The following is a 20,181-nucleotide window of genomic DNA, read 5'->3' as shown; positions in this document are numbered from 1 at the left end:
TAGGAACTTTCTAGGATCATTGTAAAGTCAGGTGAGGTCTGGGTGGTCCTGGGATTGCTGCTCCAGAGGGTTTCTATTATTCAAGCGTTTCAGTTCTACACGCACACACACAAATAAAATAAAGGAAAAACACCAATATTGTGAAATATTATTACAATTTACATTTGAATATATTTTAAAATGTAATTTATTCCTGTGATGATCAAAGCTGAATTTTCAGCATCATTACTCCAGTCTTTAGTGTCACATGATCCTTCAGAAATCATTGTAATATTCTGATTTGCTTCTCACACACACACTATCGTTCAAGTAAATTCTACATTTCAAAAGTCATGTTTACCTACAATAACCTTGTTTATCTTTGTTTGAGGTGTCTCAGATTGAGCAGGGAAATTTAGCTATAGTACATTTAAATGTTCAAAGATTATATTTATAAGAAAGTTACATTATGTAAGAATTAATTTGCTGCAATTTTATGGAACAAAATTCGTGTGACTGATTGAATGAGTTGTTTTGGTTATGTCCAACAGGGGACATTAGGGGGCACTCTTAGCACATCAACGTAATAGAAACTGCAGAAGCCTTCAGACTTTTGCTGCTATGAAAAACCATGAATCGTGTACTTACAGTAAAACATTACTACATGATATACGTTATTAAATAATTTAAATGTCATTCCGGGCTGTTTCTCGTGTATTTCACTGCTGAACGATATAAATTGGTTTGTTTTATCACCGAGCTTGTGATAAATTTCTTGTTCTTCGTACTGAATGAAAACAGGACTTAGTTGAGACAAATTTATCCAAGTGCTTAAATTCTGAATTCGAATAATTTTAGCCAATATGCCATTTCTGTTTTGTGACTTGTTGAAAAGTGGGTTTAGCTCATTGCTTGGGGTTGAGTTGCTCATTTTGACAGGCCAGGGTTTGGAAAGTTTGAAGTCATGAGGTTTAATCATGCTCTGTGGCCAGTCTGTGCATGGCGTGGCATGATGACTCCCTTAAAGATGTGGTTCTGGGAGCAGGCCAGCTTCACTGGCACCACATTTGCGGGCCAGAGACCCGTTGCATAATGTAGGTTCATTACCAGACCAGAGTCTTGGTAGGTCAGGAATACGGGATCTGGAACAGTAGACGCTCAGTAAAAGGAGGAACTAATCATTTTCATTAGCGTTTGTGATTCATGTCAGTGTGATGCTGCAAGGGATTCATTTCACATCACGTATAGAATTTAATTGGCAGGGATATTTAGGCAAACCAAAATACCTGGAGGTTTTGGGAGGTAATAGAGCTAAATAAAAATGACAGCATTGTTTCAGTGGACAATTATTGTGACTTATAGGTTGAATAAAAGAAATATAATCTGTGTGTGTGTGTGTGTGTGTGTGTGTGTGTGTGTGTGTGTGTGTGTGTGTGTGTGTGTGTGTGTGTGTGTGTGTGTGTGTGTGTGTGTGTGCGCGCATGTGCGTGTGTGTGTGTGTGTGTGTGTGTGTGTGTGTGTGTTAAAAAATACCGAAGTAGGCATTCTACAACAGCCAAACTAGTTAGTTTAGTTTGGTCGGGTGGAAGCCTAAAACAGTATCTAGTTTCTTATTGTTGGAATTGGCATTTAACAATGAGCTAAGTATCATGTTCTGTTCTGATTAGTTATCAGAGTGTATTTCCTAGTTAATATCCATTTACTACTTCTCATCTTGATTCATAACGCTATGTGGTAATAACTGTTTGAAAATGACAATAGTTGAATCTAAAATATGTACTGTAGTAGCCCTAAAATGTATTTTAATATTGTTTTACTATCAAAGGACTGCCAAAAAAAATCTTGTAAAATGCAAATCGTTTAGAAATAATTTAGACTTGAATTAATTATATCAAAGTTCAACAAGGAGAGGTGCTGGCACACATAACAGTGGAAGATTTCTTACAAAGAAAACTTTATTTAGAGGCCAAATGCTAAGACATTAGATGTACATCAACGACAACACTGATGACAGTATAAATCCAAAACTTTTCGTCTTTTGGCCTTAAAGTTTTTTTATTTAGAGGCCAAACGATTTGTCTGACAGACTTAAAACCTTCAAACTTTTAGCTTTTAAAATGGCTTCACACTTTTAAACTATCTCTCTCTCTCTCTCTCTCTAAACATCAAGCTTTCTCAAGCCAATATCAAAGTTTGTTTTTAATTACTCCTGAAAAGATTTAGTCTAATTAACTATAGAAATGGATTAAGAGTTTATGACATATATGACGAAAGTTGGATCTGAAATATGTACAGTAGAATGTTTTTCAATATTTTTTTTTTGCTATCAAAGAACTGCTAATAAATTCAAATTAACTATATAAATGTTCACACATTATAAAATGAAGTTCCATTACAATAATGGGAATTACTCTAAAATAGTCAAATACAATGAGAACTGTAGGATGTTGGTAACTTCCCCACACACACACACACACACACACACACACACACACACACACACACACACACACACACACACACACACACACACACACACACACACACTTACACATTATTTAAAAATATTCAGTCTCAAATCTCAAATCTAAAAGATTTCCTGTGCACGTTAGCAGCGCTTCAGAGCAGATATCTGTTCAAAGTGTCTTTAGTTTCTTTATCTCTCCCGACTCTGAACATTTCCAGACCCCAGAGTGCGTCTCGGTCTCTGAGGGGAAGGCAGGTCTGATCCGCGCGGCCTTGGGCTTCAAGATAGCGGCACTCTCAAAAGCACTTCGTGATCAATCTCAGCCGTTTGTCATAATGATGTCATAATGATGACAAATGACAATGATGAGGAAGGCCAACAAAAGGCCGTGCCCAAATGTGAAGTTGCTTTTCCAGTAAAGAGTCAAAGCATTATTCGCCACAACAGCAAACTTTGAAGATCCTCAAAAGAGGAGAAGAAAGATAAGGGTTTCTATGATTTATGTGAATGGTTTGATGATGATTTTCAGCGTTGTCTCTACCATTTTGATTCATTCATCTACCTCTCGCTGAAGTTTGAGTCATTAGTATTATTTTAGATTCAACTTTATTTTCTTTCATCTAGCTGAGCCAGTGATGTGCAACTAATTAGCAGTGCAAGTAGAAATTTTGTACATAAATAATTATGGGAAACTGTAAATTGGGTAGAAATGATGTAAAAATGATTGTATAATAGAGAATGTGGGACAGAAAAGTAAAATTTGCAGTGCAATGTTTATAAAACAATATCATTGGTTATATAAACTAGCATTCAAAAGTTTGGGGTCGGTAATAATTGTTAATGTTTTCGAAAGAAATCTTTTACTCCCACCAAGACTGTCACCAAGACAGGAAACATTTATTGTGAAATATTATTACAATTCAATATATCTGTTATATATTTTTTTAAGTAATTTTTTCCTGTGATGCAAAGCTGAATTTTTAGCATCATTACTCCAGACCTCCAGACTTCAGTGTCACATGATCCTTCAGAAATCATTCTAATATGCTGATTGGAAGCTTAAGAAACATTTATTATTATTATCAATGTTGAAAACACGATTCTTTGTTGAATAGAAAGTTCAAAAGAAGAGCGCTTATTTAAAATAGAAATGTTTTGTAAGTGTCTTTACTGTCACTTTTGATCCACTTAATGTGTCCTTGCAGAGTGTGTGTGTGTGTGTGTGTGTGTGTGTGTGTGTGTGTGTGTGTGTGTGTGTAATATTTTTAGATTATTATAACGGGTCTATGCTTGGGGTGAGAGATGTTATGATTTTACTTTTGCAAATTTATTTGGACTTATTTTTTTTCTTTCTTAATTGTTGCTGCAGGGGCGGAAATGGCAAGGCTGGTTTGTCAGCCATCCGTGTGGTTTGTCGTTATGAAATGCAAACGCAGTCTCCACAGCCGTGGGCTTTCACACACACAGCTGCAGGAGGCCGAGGAGAGTGTCGGCTCAAGGACCTGACTCCACTCTGGCCTGTGCTCTGTGTGTTTGATGAGCAAGTAGCCAGGAGTACAAGTACTCTCTCCACAGCTTTTTTCCATCTGATTTCAGAAGACAGTCTGACACTCTGTGTGTGTGTGTGTGTCTGAGTGAGAGAGAGAGACGGGAAAAGGAAAGAGAAGAGCTTTTGTTGGCTGGATGGGTCACAGTTTGCAGACTGCAGCGTGTGCGGAATCTATCATCGTGGCTCAGTCCAGTTTGATGCGACTTATTTTCCTGTTACTATTTTAATATTTGCATTGTAGGTTGAATTTGTTACATTTTCATTATGTGTATGCACGTGGCATTCAGTACATTTGAACAGTTTTGTATTTCACCGAGGAATTGAACCATTTTGCATTGCTAGCACCAGGTATAAGTTACTGAAGCTGAACTGTGTCATTTTAAAAAGATTAAAATATTAGCTCTTAAACTGGTATACGGTATGCAGAGACAGCAAGAAACAGGTAGGATGATTTGGAAAACATGTTTAGCTGTTGAGTGACCTGAATCCAACAGCATGAAGTCAAAATTGACTGTTTATTATTTTATTTATTATTTTTTAATATTTGCTTATTGTTTATGGAATGTTGCAGTATTTATTATAAATGATTTATCTGTTCTCATCATTAGTTTTTTAATTCATGTGTCTTCATAATCTTTAATCAAAGTAACTTTGCAGCGGCATCTCTTCTCTTCTCTGATGATGTGTTTACTGTCGTGAGGGCGGGGCAACCTGTCACTCACATCAGATCGACCAATAGCAAACCACAACCATCCAATCAATTCCCCATGAGCAAAATCAGGTTCCGCCCTACATTTTTTCTCGTTCGAGAAGCCATTTAACTTGGATATACGTCACAATAGGGAAGAAAAGACTATCAAAACTTTGGTAAATGCCGCTAAGACAAGCAAACTGGCTTAAAACTAATTTGTGTCAAAGTCAATATGGCATCTGCCCTCACCGAGGTCGATCAGTGTGTGAGAATGTGATTTTGAGGATGTTTTTGTGCCATGCAGGGGTGCGATAGATAGATAGTGTTTGTCTCATGTGCAGTTTTGTCGTGCCAGTTCCACATTACAGACCTCTTTCATGTTCCTGTGTCCGCCTCCTCAGTGCTCTGCCTCAGTTGTGGTCTACAGGCTGCTCGACACCCAACTTCTGAAGCCTTATTTCAGTATGTCTGTATGTGGTGCTTCTTAAAAGAGTACGACACATGTATGAATGTAGGCCTGAAAGTGTGTCTGATATATTTCGCGTGTCTGTCAGTCAGTATGGTGGGCAGGGGTGTCCTCCCTTCCTTGTCTCATGCCCCATATGGAAATACCCTTCGCCCTTCAGTTCAATTTCTCTCTGTGTTTCAGAGGCCTTGAGGAAAACAAACACCCTCTGCCTTCTCACAGACAGAAAAAAAATCCCCACTTGTCAGATGAGGGGATTTTTTGATTGTCTAATCATCTCCATATCCCAATCCAGAGGCACGGAGCTGTGCAGCTTGGTCCAATAAAATGCTGGATGAAAGACTGAGGCGCATCCTTCTTCTGTTTAATCGATGGCATCTTATACTGCTTTTGGCGGCATTTTTTCACCACTATACTCCTTTATACCATGCCACGTGCCTTTTATAGAGGTGCTCAAAGCTCTTCTGTGTGACAATGAGGGTCGACTAGTCGAAAATGGGCTGCAGGGCATTTTTTGTCATTATTTTATTATTATATTTTAAAGACTGTTAACACTAATTCATATTAGACAGTAACTTTATTCACATAAAATATATATTAGTAATTTTAATCCGATTTGACATTACTGTAATTCGACTTTTTTTTTTTTTTTACAACATAAATCATAAGATTAATCATGATTGTTTTGTTTAATATTTTACTTATTTCAGAAATGTTTCTCTTCAAGTCTAGGACAGCGGTTCTCAGCAAACCTTTAAAGTGGCCGCATGATAACTTATAATTATATATATTATTATGAATATAATTAATATTGTTATATAATAATACAACATATAATTAATTCATGTAATTACTATTAAATTATTATTGATATATTTATTTAATATTAATGAATATTTCATGTTAATAATCATTTTAATTATTTATCTTAATTAAAAAAAAATAATCTTGGTAATAAAATTAAATCTGAACAAGCAGTTTTTGAAACTTCTCAATGAATTCTGAAAATTAATTGTGGTTAATTAATTGAACTATATCGACAGTTTCTTAGTTTACTGGTAACTCTTTAGGGTCCAGTTCTCACTATAAACTAGTTGCTTATTAGCATGCGTATTTATAGGATATTGGCTGTTTATTAGTACTTATAAAGCACATATTAATGCCTTATTCTGCATGACCATATTCTACATCCCTTAATCTGAGTGTGACCATATAGGTTGTCAACCACCGGCCTATAGGAGAATCACTGATCTCAAATGAACCCAGTTTAAGATGCTTTACCATCATGAAAACTGCATGGAAGTGTGAGCCTGACAAGTGCACCGTAACTCTCCTTTAACACTGATGTTTCCAAGACCACGTCCATCTGTGAACCATTTGCATCTGGTATATCGCGTGCAGTGTCTTAACAGCGGGAAGCGCTAAGATCCTCCTTACCACATTCAGAGGCATTCGCTCTCGCACCCTCACACAACGAATCAAACCTTTTCGCGTTTCCACCGCGACTCTAATATGTGATAAGCAGAACTAATCTTTCTCTCACCCTGCACCCAACTGTTGCACAAATAGTGATTTCTGGTGCGTAATTAAGCAGTTAATTATCTGGGATGTCTTGAGTCCTACACCCTGAGATAAGCTTGTCGCTTTAAGGATGGAAGTCCTTGTTTTGATAGACGCGGCTGCTGTGTTGGTCATTACAACTAGCAGCTTGACAAGCGATGGAATTGAATTGCTCCGAGCAGCTTGAGGGAACTGAGAAGAGATTGAAGGCAGGGAAGATACACGGGGATGTTATTACCTTTCAGGGCACGTCCAGAGTTTCATCAACCTGGTGAACAGGGGACATGGTTCCTAATGTTCCTTCCCACTGAGTGAACCCGTATTAAGCACCAGGGTAGAGTGTGTTAAAGCTGTCTCGTTTGTCCTTCTCTTCTTCGCTTTCAAGCCTTCTAACCGATCCCTTGATGCCATGTGGGTTGCCGTCACCTCATGGGAAGCGCAAATAAACATTTTGACGTGGATGGGAAGGTCTGATGCATTAAAAATGGATTTTAATTTACAAATTGGTTTGAAAGTTCCCTGGGATTTGGCCCACAGTGTTGATGTTTTGCAGAGCGATATGGGGTGTCACGAAAACACGCTTTTAGGCAGGAAGCCACAGGGATCTGCTGATATATTGCGAGCCTCTTGAACGTTGTTTGCGAACCTTTGGACCGCAACCATGAATCAGGACTGTTTGTTGCTTTGTCCTCCGTCTGTGTGGTCAACACTTCTGGTGGCTTGGTGTGGATGACTTTCCTCTAGTCCTGGTTATATCAGGTCACGTCCTGCTCCACACTTGGACACCCTGATCCAAAACCTTCTGACAAAGTCTGTCTAGCATGTGGGTCTTCTGGTATGCAAGAGGTGTCCTGTTCTCTGCCCGTGCTATTTTCTGTCAGGCCCCAGAGGGAAGGAACGAACTGAAAATGAATGGCAGGGCTCTTTCTTCCTCACAGGGCAAAAACAGATGAGACGGGGAGAAAGAGAAAGAAGGCCAGAGTAGGCCATGTTGTTGTGGTCGGCCTGGGCTGGCTGGCTGCCTGTCTGGGTCTAAGGACTCCTCTCTTCCCCGCTGGTCTCTGGCTCAGAAGCTCAGTCGTATTCAGCAGCTAAACCACACTTGCTCCTGGCCAGACTCGGCTCACATCAGTGATCCACATTCAACCTCTGGGGAATCAATTGTCTCAGTGCTTATACTCATATGCTATGGATTTAAATCACAATATATACTGTATTAGCACAAAGCATTCAGTTATTATGAATTCAACATACATTTTATATTCTATGCACATTGTATTCAAAGCAAAAACGTATGTATTTTAAGAACGTTTAGTGCGCACCTAGTCAAGGTAGATGCCATATTTAATTTGACGCAAATGAAGAACTGATGTATGTTTGTTCTTGAAGTGACTTCTCTTTAAAGGGATAGTCCACCCAAAAATTCTGTCATAATTTACTCACCCTTATGTCACTGAAAACTTGAACGCAGAATATAAGTAAGGGATAATGTAGAGCGAGGCGGTTGTTATAGCGAATTCAACCCCGACAGGCTGATCGTGAATCAGCCTGAAGGGGTTGTATTCGCTATAACAACCGCCTCGCTCTACATTATCCCGCTTATTACATGGCTACCCACCAAATAAATCAATAATTTGACACAAAATTTAAAAAGGAGTTTATTGATTTAAAAAACGATTGTATTGCTTCCGCTAAAGAAAATAGTCTGTTTGACTGAAAAAAAAAATTGGTTTTAAGATTTACTTTAGAAACAAGCAATTACTCAGAAATTGCTTGTAAATTTCACAAATAAATATAGCTGCAAGCAGCAATTAACGGGGTTCAAGCGCTTTGAGGCTTTTAAGCACATGCGTAAAAAGGCTCTTTACTTTTAACGTTTTGACGTCCCGCCACGGACGTGAATCGAATTGACTCTACAGAATCTTTCTGCAATGGTTTGGTGCCGATTGGGCAAAAAAACCTAAGACTAGTTCGCAAAAGTAGTTTTTCGAAAAATCTAAAATACCCGAACATTTCGTTTGACGGTCGAACCTCAAAATTTCAAGTCTCTACGAATTACGGTTTGGCCTGTGATCCTTGTAAATTGGAGCCACTAATTTCAAAGAAACGCCAATTAAAACATTGAATTAAACATGAAAGTTTGAAATAGAAAGACTGACATTGTATTTTCTTGTAAAACTATTTACAGTTTTGTTTTATTTTATATCTGTTTTATTGCCATTTTCCCAGGCAAGCTGATGCTTTTTCTAATGTAAGCCTATAGACAATCTTTGTGTTTTTACAGAATTTTACAGAAATTGTCCAATAATACTGTAATAATATTGCAGAGTCATTTACAGTATAAGTTTTTTTTATTATTAGAAACAGTAGTGGAGCATCAATTAAATAAATATGTTGTCTACGTTTTTTCAATTATATTTTCTTATTAAAACGCACTGTATTTCATGTCCTAACGCTACAGCATATCTAGTTAATATTATATATTAATGTAATATAATTGTATTACATTTTTAATTAAAGTCTCTTTAGAAATACAGCAAGAATAGTAATATTTTGAAATATTGTTGCAATTTAAAGTAGCTGTTTTCTATTTGGATATATTTTAAAATGTGATTTATTCCTGTGATCAAAGCTGAATTTTCAGCATTACTCCAGTCTTCAGTGTCACATGATCCTTCAGAAATCATTCTAATATGCTGATTTGCTGCTCAAGAAACATTTCCTAATATTATCAGTGTTGAAAACAGTTGTGCTGCTTTTATTCATGATTTTCTGAGAGTTTAAAAGAACAGCATTTATTTGAAATAGATCATTTTGTATTATAAATGTCTTAACTGTCACTTTTGATCAATCCTTCAGTCCTTGCTGAATAAAAGTGTTCATTTCTTACTAACCCCAAAGTTTTAAATGGTAGTGTGCATTATTGCTAGCTTTCACTACGAAAAAACAAAACAAAAAATCAAATCCCTTCCAGAACCCATTGGGTAAAAATAAATCTACGAAAAAAACATTATTGTTTGAGATTAAACACCAATAAGGCGGCAAATCTGTCATACTACAGCATAATTCACACCAATGTTAGCGGCTGCATTCTTGCAATGCTTAAATCATTGTTGAGCGCGCCTCCAGGCCCTTGCCTCCTCCCTAACTGGTGTGAACACAAATACACTGGTGTTGAGAGTCAGCAGTAACACGTCTGGCATGATGGGATCACTTCCTTCTGCAGACTGGGCACCCACTGTCAGCCCGACCCCGGATAATTAACCTCTGCCACCGGGGTTCAACAAGAAAACAATCCCACAGAGCTCTGTGTGTATGCTAGCGTGAGTGTGTGTGCCCCATCTACAGGTGCCTCTGAGGGTGTTAAGCGTCATCCTTCTCTCCATCTGTAGGCATGGGGCAAGGTTAGGAACACATGGCCAGCACTTCAGGGCCGAGGAGGGGTACGGACGGCGTAGCAGGTGGCTGAGAGCGGGTAGCACTAGGCCGGGGTCTTTGACTGGGGTGACTAGGTTAATTAAGGGGTTGAGACTCCAGGGCCTGGGGGGGCCCCGGGACAGGCGTTCGGGGGGTTTTGGGGGGTTGATCGAGTGCAGAAAGAGGCCACGCCACTCACCAGCTCCCCTTCCTGTGGGGTATCTGTGCCTTTCCACGAGCGGACCTCTGGATTCATAAACTCAACGCACACGTGTAGGACACATGTTCTGAGGGAAGGGGCTTTTTAACTGACTGTGTTGTTTTTCTGGAGCTCACGGTTGTGAAAAAGCAGCTGTGCAAATCCCCATCGAACCGAAAAAACAACAGGCCGTGTTGATCCAAAACAAGCCGTTGAGTCGAGCGCATCTGATTAGTAAAGAGTCCGATTGTGAGTGAAATGAGTGGAAGTCTGTCGCTCTCGGAGTCAGTATATCAGACACTGAAGATCTGTAAGCTATTATTATGGGTCTCAGGGTGGGTCACACAGGGAGGCAGTGGAGTTTTGGCAGGTGTCATAGAACTGAAACTCAACCTGACCTTTTGTGTGTGTCTTTTCAGAAGATGAAGAGGAGGATGAAGAGGTCACAGAACCGAAAGCTGGCCCAGACACTGACCTGCAGGAAGAGGAAGAAAGCAAGGAAACAAAAGAAGGTAAGAGTGGGTCTGAGTGCATTTGCTTGGTTAGCTAACGGTGCTTTCACACTCCAGGTTCGAATGCCTGGTCCAGACTCGAGTTTGATTGATCCCTCTTGCTCTGCCCCAGCTGGACTGAGTTCACATTATATTATTTGGGTCCAAACCGCAGTGCGTTTACATTTCATTTTCATTTCTGCTGAAGGTGAGCAGATTCTCTCTGCTTGCATGCGTCAGTCACGCTTGTTAGGAAAGTGAGCGAGAACACAAACAAACACAGTTTTATCGAATCATACGTCATCAATATCAGTTCACTACCGCTATTTAGCATGATTGCATTCATATAAGCAGCGAACCGTACCGGAGTTTACATACAGTTCGCAGATGCGCACCCAAGTTCGGAAAAAAACATTCACATCATCCAAACGAACCGAACTTTGACATCAATCGAACCCGCACCAAAAGTGCTAGAGTAAAAGCAACAAATACAACATTTGATTTAAGTAATGAATGAGTAAATAAATAAACATTAACTAACATTAATAAATGCTGTAGAAGTCTTAGTTTAACTAATGTTAACTAATGAAACCTTATTAAAATCTTACCCAAATATTATATTATATTATATTATATTAAATTATATTATATTATATTATATTATATTATATTATATTATATTATATTATATTATATTATATTATATTATATTATATTATATTACATTACATTATAAAAACTATACTTAATCAGAACATATTATTTTAGTGTTAAGGTTAATCTGTTATTCAAATTATTATATTTCAAATTATTTTTATGTAAAAAAAAAATATATATATATATATATATAAATAGAAGTGGTGTGCCCTTATTTAGATAGTAAAGGTGTATGGGAAGTTGCTCTGTAATAAATACGTGTTCCCTACACCAACAGCCTCCACCTGGCACAGATTTAGCACATTTGACTTCTGTATGTCGGATGTTACACGGAACAACATCTGCTCAGTTCAGACTCCACGAGAGAGACGTCTCTTTACAGTAAATCCTGGCGTTGAGACGCATGTTCTGCACACATGTTCCATAAGTGCCAATAGAAACCATAACAGATTTGTAGATAAATTACCCAGACTGACTAAAATGACATTCAGTGTGGCTGTTCCACAAGGGCAATTCCTTCTGTGTTGGCATAGCTGGGATTTTATTGTGGCCTTCGTTTGATGTTTCAAAGGGAAATGCATCCTGTTAGCGGTTAATGAGCCATGGGTGGAGTGACATGACATTGAGGAGTTTATTAACATGACGTAGCACCTCTAATAATTTGCAATGTGATTTACAGCTTGCGCTGCTATGCAAGTCATTCTATGTAAAACCTTCCGCCAGTGAAGTAATGTGTGTATCTTACAATTACAGTAGGTGTGATTTAACTTATTTACAGTGACAAAAGATTCCCAAAAAAGTCCTTAAAAGCACAAAGTCCTTAAAAAAGAGAGTTATTCTGTATATAAATATCACTGTTTCTGAACTCCTTTGTTCTGCCTCCATTGTAGTCTTGCGTTTTCTTCCGGGAACGAACACGTCACAATATTCCTCATTTAAATAATTTCCGTGTTGAAACTCACGGTTATGGCAAGGTGACCAATCACAACACACTGGTCCAGCCGACCAATCAGAGCACATTACACTTTTCAGAAGGAGGCGCTTCATAGAGACAGGAACTAAACAGAGCGTTACTGACAGACTGGGAAGAGAGGAGCTGCAACAATGTCAAATATGTGAAAAATAACGTGTTCTTTTGAACATTCAAGCATTAAAACTAGAGATGCACGACATATCGGCCACCATTTCAGTATCGGACGATATATGTACATTTTTGATGTTATCGTTATCGGCCCAATAAGAAAATGTGGCCGATATATTAAAGGCGATAAATAATGGTGTATTTCCTTAAGCTGAGACGCTTCATATGCGCACTGTTCAGCATTATGCTTTTGAATTGCTTGAAATATGACTCAAATGACTTCAAAAAGGAAAATACAGTGCAGCACAAGTCTGTCATATAGGCCAGAGGTCCCCAACCCCCGGGCCGCGGACCGGTACCGACACAGAAAGAATATATAACTTAACGTATTTTCCGGACTATAAATCGCTCCGGAGTATCAGTCAAAAAATGTGTCATGAAGAAGAAAAAACATATATAGCCTAAGTCGCACTGGATTATAAGTCGCATTTATTTAGAAATGTATTTCACACCAAAAAAAATAAATAATAATAATGTTACGGACGGGACAGTTCTCCGTTACAGACGTGAGCGCTCTGAAAGCGGCACTAAAAGACTGCTTTAAAACTTTCACAGAGACCTCAAACAGAAAGCACAAAGCCTGTCTTTAAATTTAATTTCGTTTTGTATTAATTGTATCTTAATTTTAATCAATGTTTCATCAACCAATTGCCTGGATTTAATAAAGAAGAAGTAAATATATTAGAAAATAGATCATCACGACACGGAGGTGCCGGCGCGTGAACTGGAGCTGGTCTCATAAATTAACCGAAACTCATTGATAAGGTAGCCTACTCGCCTCACAGACCTGAGACATATATAGAAAGCTTGAAATGTCTACTTTTAAACAGAACAATTCAAAACGAAAGAAAACTGACTGTTCTCTGCTTATGTAATCCGTATGAAATGTGCATTTCTCTCTGGCGCGTTCACTACTGCGAAGATCGCGAGTCAGCATCGTCAACTTCATCTTTGCACAGAAAACACTTATTATTAAACAATTAAAATGTCTCCTGCTATATTTGACATATTCATAATCATTCATTTTGCCGGTTCTTTGTGACAGCTTTTAGGTGCTATATTGGCAGCACCACCCTTACATGTTAGGCTACATGAACGCATCAGCACCGAAAACATGGAGATTTTTTTCTTTTGGGGGGCATTTTGTTTGTGTTCAGGCTTTCCCAGTTGTCTTTAGGCGCGATGTTACGAGGACGCTGCTAATAAAATTGCGAGTAGGCCTACACATTGGATTCACGTTTATTATTATATTTAAAAAATACCCCAGTTTTTATGCCGGTCGTATCATTTTATTTTGTTGTATTTATCCGCCACACCTTAAAGGCCGGTCCTTGGCGCAAAAAAGGTTGGGGACTGCTGATATAGGCTACATAAAATTATAATGAGAACATTATAATTGTGTGCTTGGGACGTGGCTTTTAATGGTGAGACTTTTGTTTTTGTAATCAGGCTCTGAAAAATTATTATTTCGATTTATCGGCCAATATATCGGTTATCGGCTTTCAAATATAAAGAATTATCGGTTATCGGCCAAAATTTTCATATCAGTGCATCCCTAATTAAAACCCCCTTTTTAGCAGGTCCTCTTTAAAGCTATGATTCAAACAGTTTCACTACTGTACAAATCACTTTTGTTCCTACCTGTGCTGATTTGACTAGTCGTTGTTTGGGCCTCCCACACGTCAAATTCCCAAAGTCGCCAAACAGGATCAGCGGAGCGTTGAGTGGCCGCTCGCGTGTGACCCCGCAGCCGTATCAGATGGCATTCTCACTGTCTGGGGGCTGGGCTTATCGGGCCGCGGCATTCTGGGTCAGGCCTGATCGAACTTTAATGTCACTAGACCCCAGCAAGTGGACTTCAAAGCGAGTGGAGAGTGCATTCTTTGTGCAAGTGTACAGGGTAAATAACTAGAGGGAGGCCGGACAGAGGCGGACTGTGAAAGCACACGAGGGCTTTGACTCCACGCTGACTTTGATCACGCTTTTGTCTTCCTTATGAGTCATCAAAAAAGGCACGCAAATCAAGTGGGCTCGGATCAAAGGAACGGGCCCCTAATAGTCTGGGAGAAAATAGAGAAACGCAATAACATCAAAAAAGGAGGAGAAAAACTGGGCGTGTTGTCATTATGGAAAGATGTACTAAGAGCCGTGTGTGTTCGCTAATGTATTTGCTTATTCATTTAGTTGTTTGTTTGTTGTTTTTTACGCCCATGTCTCCCTTCTAATTGGCTTAACTACCTTCAAAGCTCGTTGGGAGTCAGGAAGAAGAATGCGGGCGAGTTTGTTTAGGTCCAGTTTGTACAGTTTCTGCTCATCATTATGCTGTACGGCCATGATTTTGTCTGTGGTTAGATCCGTTTGTTAGTGTTATTGTATGTAAGTAGTAGGTATAAACACGTAGGCCATCGCTGCGGTCGTGACATGTGCTTTTGTGTGTTTGTGTATTAAAACATACGGCCTGTTCTGTGTTTATTTACTGTGCAGCTGTGTTTACGTCTTAGTTTTTGTTGTGTTTTGTCTGGCGTGTGTATCAGGCCACCCGCGGGAGCTGACGGAGGAAGAGAAACAGCAGGTTCTGCACTCGGAGGAGTTCCTCATCTTCTTCGACCGCAGTATTCGTGTGATGGAGAGAGCTTTAGCTGAGGACTCCAACATCTTCTTCGACTACAGCGGACGAGACCTGGAGGATAAAGAGGGGTGAGAATGTGCTGCGTGACACAAAAACATGATTTCTGATCTATTATTTGTTTCTTTTTTTTATAAACATTATATTTTATTTTATTATATTGATTATGTCTTTTTTACATTTATTTTATTGTTGCATTAAACATCCCATTTAACAACAATCATAAATTATAAATGATTGCATTACTAATGGTTGAATTAAAACAAACTTGATTGTTAAAAATGTAATTTATGTGAGATGGTTGACAACAATGACAAACCATTCCAAAACCATTAACTGCTTCAATTATCTGGATGCAGTCAGATTTGTATAATTTGCAAACTTTTTTTTTTATGCAATGGATTTGTAGGTTGCTTTTATGTTTTATTTTCTGTCATAAAAGCCTGTTGAAATGATCACATCACATAGTGTGTGTGTGTGTGTGTGTGTGACTACATTGTTCTTCAAATAAATTCTTGCATAATGATGTCATCTATTAACAAGCTTTCTTCTGTATGGGTAATGCAAAACACACTGTTATTTTTGACCATTTTTTTCTTTTTTTACATTTATGTAATTTTTTTATATAAATAGATAATACAATAATATATTTGATTATATTTTTTATCATTTTAAAGTATTTTGATACACACATACATATACATATATATACTATATATACTCTTTACCATGTATAATAGTAAAGCAAAAAAAATATATATATATATATATAATTGTAATAATATTTCACAATATTACTGTTTTTACTTTATTTTTGTTCCAATAAATGCAGCCTTAGTGAGTATGTATATCGTTTTTTATTTGCTTTAATTAATATATATATATATATATATATATATATGTGTGTGTGTATATATGAAGACTTCATATGCAAAAGCCTCTAAGTGCCATCTGAAATTTTCTTCTAGAATGATCATTTTTATCAAGCTTGTATGTTTATGTTCAGTTATTTCACTTTAATGGCAATGAAAATGACCCATTAATTGTAATTAAAGTAAAATTACTGAATTTAAACATACAAGCTTGAAAAAAATGCTCATTTTAGAAGAAAATTTCAGATGGCACTTTTGCATCTTTTTTTAATCTGGAGTCTTCATGTGTGTGTGTTTGTCATGATATGCTTTAATTACTATCGTATATGGTTAAGTGTGTATTAAAAGCCCAGAGCTCATGTTATCAGTTTCTCCCCCTCTCAGAGATCTACAGGGCGGCTCCAGTCTCTCTCTCAATCGTCTGTTCTATGATGAGCACTGGTCAAAGCATCGGGTCATCACCTGTCTGGACTGGTCCCCTCAGGTAGACTGACCTCCCTCTCTGACCTCTCCCTCTGTGTCAACACCTGTTCATTTAAAAGGGGGAATCTTCCCTCGCTCTGTCTCTCAGTCAGCTTTATCACTCTCATCCTCTTCTCTGTTCTTTCTCTCTCTCACATCTTTCTCCTGCCCTCACTATCTTCTCTTCATCTTTCCATATTTCCAGTACCCTGAGCTCTTGGTGGCCTCCTACAACAACAACGAAGACGCTCCTCACGAGCCAGACGGTGTGGCTTTGGTGTGGAATATGAAATTCAAGAAGACCACACCAGAGTACATCTACCACTGCCAGGTGAAAACCCTTAACACAGCACGACTTTACACTCTTACCCTCCAAAAATCACGTCACACAGAATATTAAAGGAGTGCCGGAGAGTGTTAAAGGGATAGTTCTGTGGTCATTTACTCATCTCAAAAGAACATATTTGGAAGAATGTAGGACACCAAACAGTTTTTGGTGACCATTGACTTCTATTGTATATATATAAAAAGCTCATTTCTAAAAAAATATCTTGTTAATGTTTCTCAGACAAAAATCATAGAGGTTTGGAAACACGAGGGTGAGTAAATGACCCCACAGAACATCATACTTGCACTATTTACACTTTAAAAAAACAACTAGACCCCTTGAAATGACCTCTTGCATTTTCAGAATGTGCAATATATGCACTTTGACTTGATTCACGTAGTATATCAAGTGAACAGAGATATTAATAACACCTTTTAATATTTATTTTTTACTCGTGCTACACAAAGTTAAGACATTTTTACATACATTTAGATTGAAATGGAAAATAATAATTTATTTTAGATATTTTAATTATTCACTGAGTTAAAATATATATTAATCATCATTAATTACCATTACATGCTATATATTGCATACTATTAAAAAAATATTGTAGGCACCAGGTAGTGCATACTGTGCAGTAAGCCTCTCACTAGTATATACTCATGGTATTCTAAGCACTTCACAATAAATGTATACCAAAACTACCTAATTGGAAAGCCATGATTAAGGAAGTGGTAGCTTCAATAAAAGCGAGGTCTAATGGAGCGTACCACTTCAGATGACGACATTGATTTAAATGAGTGTAAGGTGATATTTAATTAAAGGTGCATGCTGGCCTTGGAGTACCGCAGCGGAACAGAGCACCTTATTACGGTGTGTGTCCGCTTGGGTCAGGCCAGAAAAATCCTGAGGTTTGTGTGTAAAACATATCTGGTGTCGGTTTTGACGCTAATTATAAAAGACTCCGGGTTGGGAGTCTTTTCAGGGAGACGACCAAGTAAGCAAGTCTGGGAGGCGACAGCCTGGTGCGAGGGAGAGATATTAGAGAGACATTTCTGTAATAAAAAGATGTGGCTTACCACTTCCTAATCCTAACAGCCGCATATGTTTGCCCACCCACATGGACTGCTCGCGCATGTGCCGCTTTTCCAATGCCCAGCACCTCTCACACACACATGCTCGTTTACTCACACACTTACAACCCAAGCGTACTCAGACGTGCCATATTAACACATGTTCATAAACACCAGACTTTTCATATTTATATCTAAAATAAAATAGCCATTTTTAAAAAAAAAATCCCATTTGACTTTATAATTGAAAACTATGTTGGGTAAATTACTCTAAAAAGGTCATTTATTACCAGCCACTAATTACATTATCAACAGTGTAATTAGCAGAGGCGGACAGAGTACACAGCTTCATTACTTGAGTAAAAGTACAGATACCCCTTGCTAAATTTTACTCAAGTACAAGTAAAAGTACTACAGTCAGATGTCTACTTAGGTAAAAGTACTGAAGTACTTGTTTTTAAAAGTACTTGAGTATCAAGAGTACATTTTCTAAATATTGCATTACTACTGCCACAGTGCTAACACATTGGTAAACATAGCAAACACCTGAAGCGAAAACTATCATTAACTTGTTCAGAAAATTGAAATAGTCTGGCGAGGTGGGGCCACGGGTTGGCACATTCCCGGGATGGACCTGCTGCGTCTTCATCCATTGTTTCGTCCATGGTTTCGTCTCTTATCTAAATCTGACCATGGAGTTGACTTTGGCGGAAAGCTGAAGGTGATTGCTGATAGGCTGTCCCAATCAGTGGCGCCTGCACAATCCAATCACGTTTGAGAGGGAAACAACAAATTGAGGGTTTCCGAGATTTTTCTTTTTTCCTTTTTTTTTTTTTTTTTGAAGAAGTACCGGGTACTCACGGTTATGGATAGAAATGTAGTGGAGTAAAGAGTACAATATTTGCCTCTCAAATGTACTTGAGTAAAGTCATGAGTACTCCCCAAAAATGATACTCGAGTAAAGTACAGATCCCTCAAAATTGTACTTAAGTACTGTACTCAAGTAAATGTACTCCGTTACAGTCCGGCTCTGGTAATTAGATTACTGTACTAATTACTTTTTCTTAAAAGTATTGCATTACTTGCATTACTAATTACGTTCTCAATCCAATATCAACCTCGAATAGTTGAACAATACAAGGACAGACACAAAACTGCGCTTCTGATTCTTTCAAATAAACAATTTAAAATTGCATAAATTATTCTTGAACTGACCAAAGTGTGTAAAGGGAGACGTTTACATTACAAACATACATTTTAATCCACTATTGTTTTTATATAGAATTGTTCTATAGTCAATACAGTATTTAATGCAATTACATCAGAAGTAACTGTAATTAAATTACATATAAATTAAGAGTTATCCCTTACTTTTTCAAGGTTACAGTAATTAGATTAATTAGTAATTAATTACACCCAACACTGATAATGCTGAGGGCATTTTTTGGCCACTGGTTTAGAAATGCTTTGTAAAATTCCTGTTGCCATTCTGTCTGTATGACGGGAATCATAAGAGAAGTTTTCTAGAAATAATTTTTGAATTTGGCACCTAAATTCACCCCTGAATCTTAAAAAAAAAAGATACAGTTAAAAGATACTAAACTAAATAAAAAAAAATACACAAAAATGTATTGTATTTGTAAAAAGTGCTCTTGTGTATTTGATTGTGGTGACTCACTTTGACCTTCTGTTCTCTACGGTTCAGTGGCTACAGAAAAGATGGGACGTATAGAAAGTATATATAAAAACAAGATGAATAACACACAATGGCATTTCACAGCTTTCCTTCAGTGTGTCCTGAGGTTCAAGCATCCCTTTCTCATCATGAGGAGAGAAACGGAGAGAGAAGCACAGGATCTCCAAACATTTTGCCGTTGGCTGAGGATGAAAGATGTTGGGCCAATTTGCCGAGATATTGTTTTTCGCTCTGGGCTCTGTTCTAAACGGCGGTGCTCCCCTCTCACTAGACCGGGAATCTGATGGCTCTTAATGTGCGAGCATGTTCTGCTGCTTAACCTTTCCAAACCACACTGATCTTATTCCCTCTGAGGAACACGCATGCAAGAGCCATATACTCATCCCCCACACGCTCCTCTCCTCTCTTCTTCTCCCCTCCTATTCTCCCTTTGCGGCTTCCCTCACTCTTGGCAGGCCGTACGGCGGAGTTCAGCAGTTTTGCAGTCGTTTTTCCAGATTTACC

At 38.1% G+C, this 20,181-nt stretch overlaps 1 protein-coding gene across 3 annotated transcripts in view; it reads left to right on the top strand.

Annotated features, from left to right (window-relative positions):
* dync1i1a (dynein cytoplasmic 1 intermediate chain 1a) overlaps window positions 1-20,181 on the top strand; it is a 68,295-nt gene that overhangs the window by 18,228 nt on the left and 29,886 nt on the right. For 2 of the 3 annotated variants that reach the window (XM_084423777.1, XM_084423775.1), the window contains 4 exons: window positions 10,748-10,840; window positions 15,152-15,314; window positions 16,500-16,599; window positions 16,783-16,908. In XM_084423777.1, coding sequence (XP_084279903.1) covers window positions 10,748-10,840; window positions 15,152-15,314; window positions 16,500-16,599; window positions 16,783-16,908 — 482 coding nt within the window. The remainder of the gene's footprint in view (window positions 1-10,747; window positions 10,841-15,151; window positions 15,315-16,499; window positions 16,600-16,782; window positions 16,909-20,181) is intronic. The other variant, XM_084423776.1, reaches the window with a different exon arrangement.

This window comes from Rutilus rutilus, assembly GCF_951802725.1.
Source record: "Rutilus rutilus genome assembly, chromosome: 11".
Taxonomy (NCBI): Eukaryota; Metazoa; Chordata; class Actinopteri; order Cypriniformes; family Leuciscidae; genus Rutilus; species Rutilus rutilus.
This window is presented reverse-complemented; position numbering and strand designations above follow the sequence as displayed.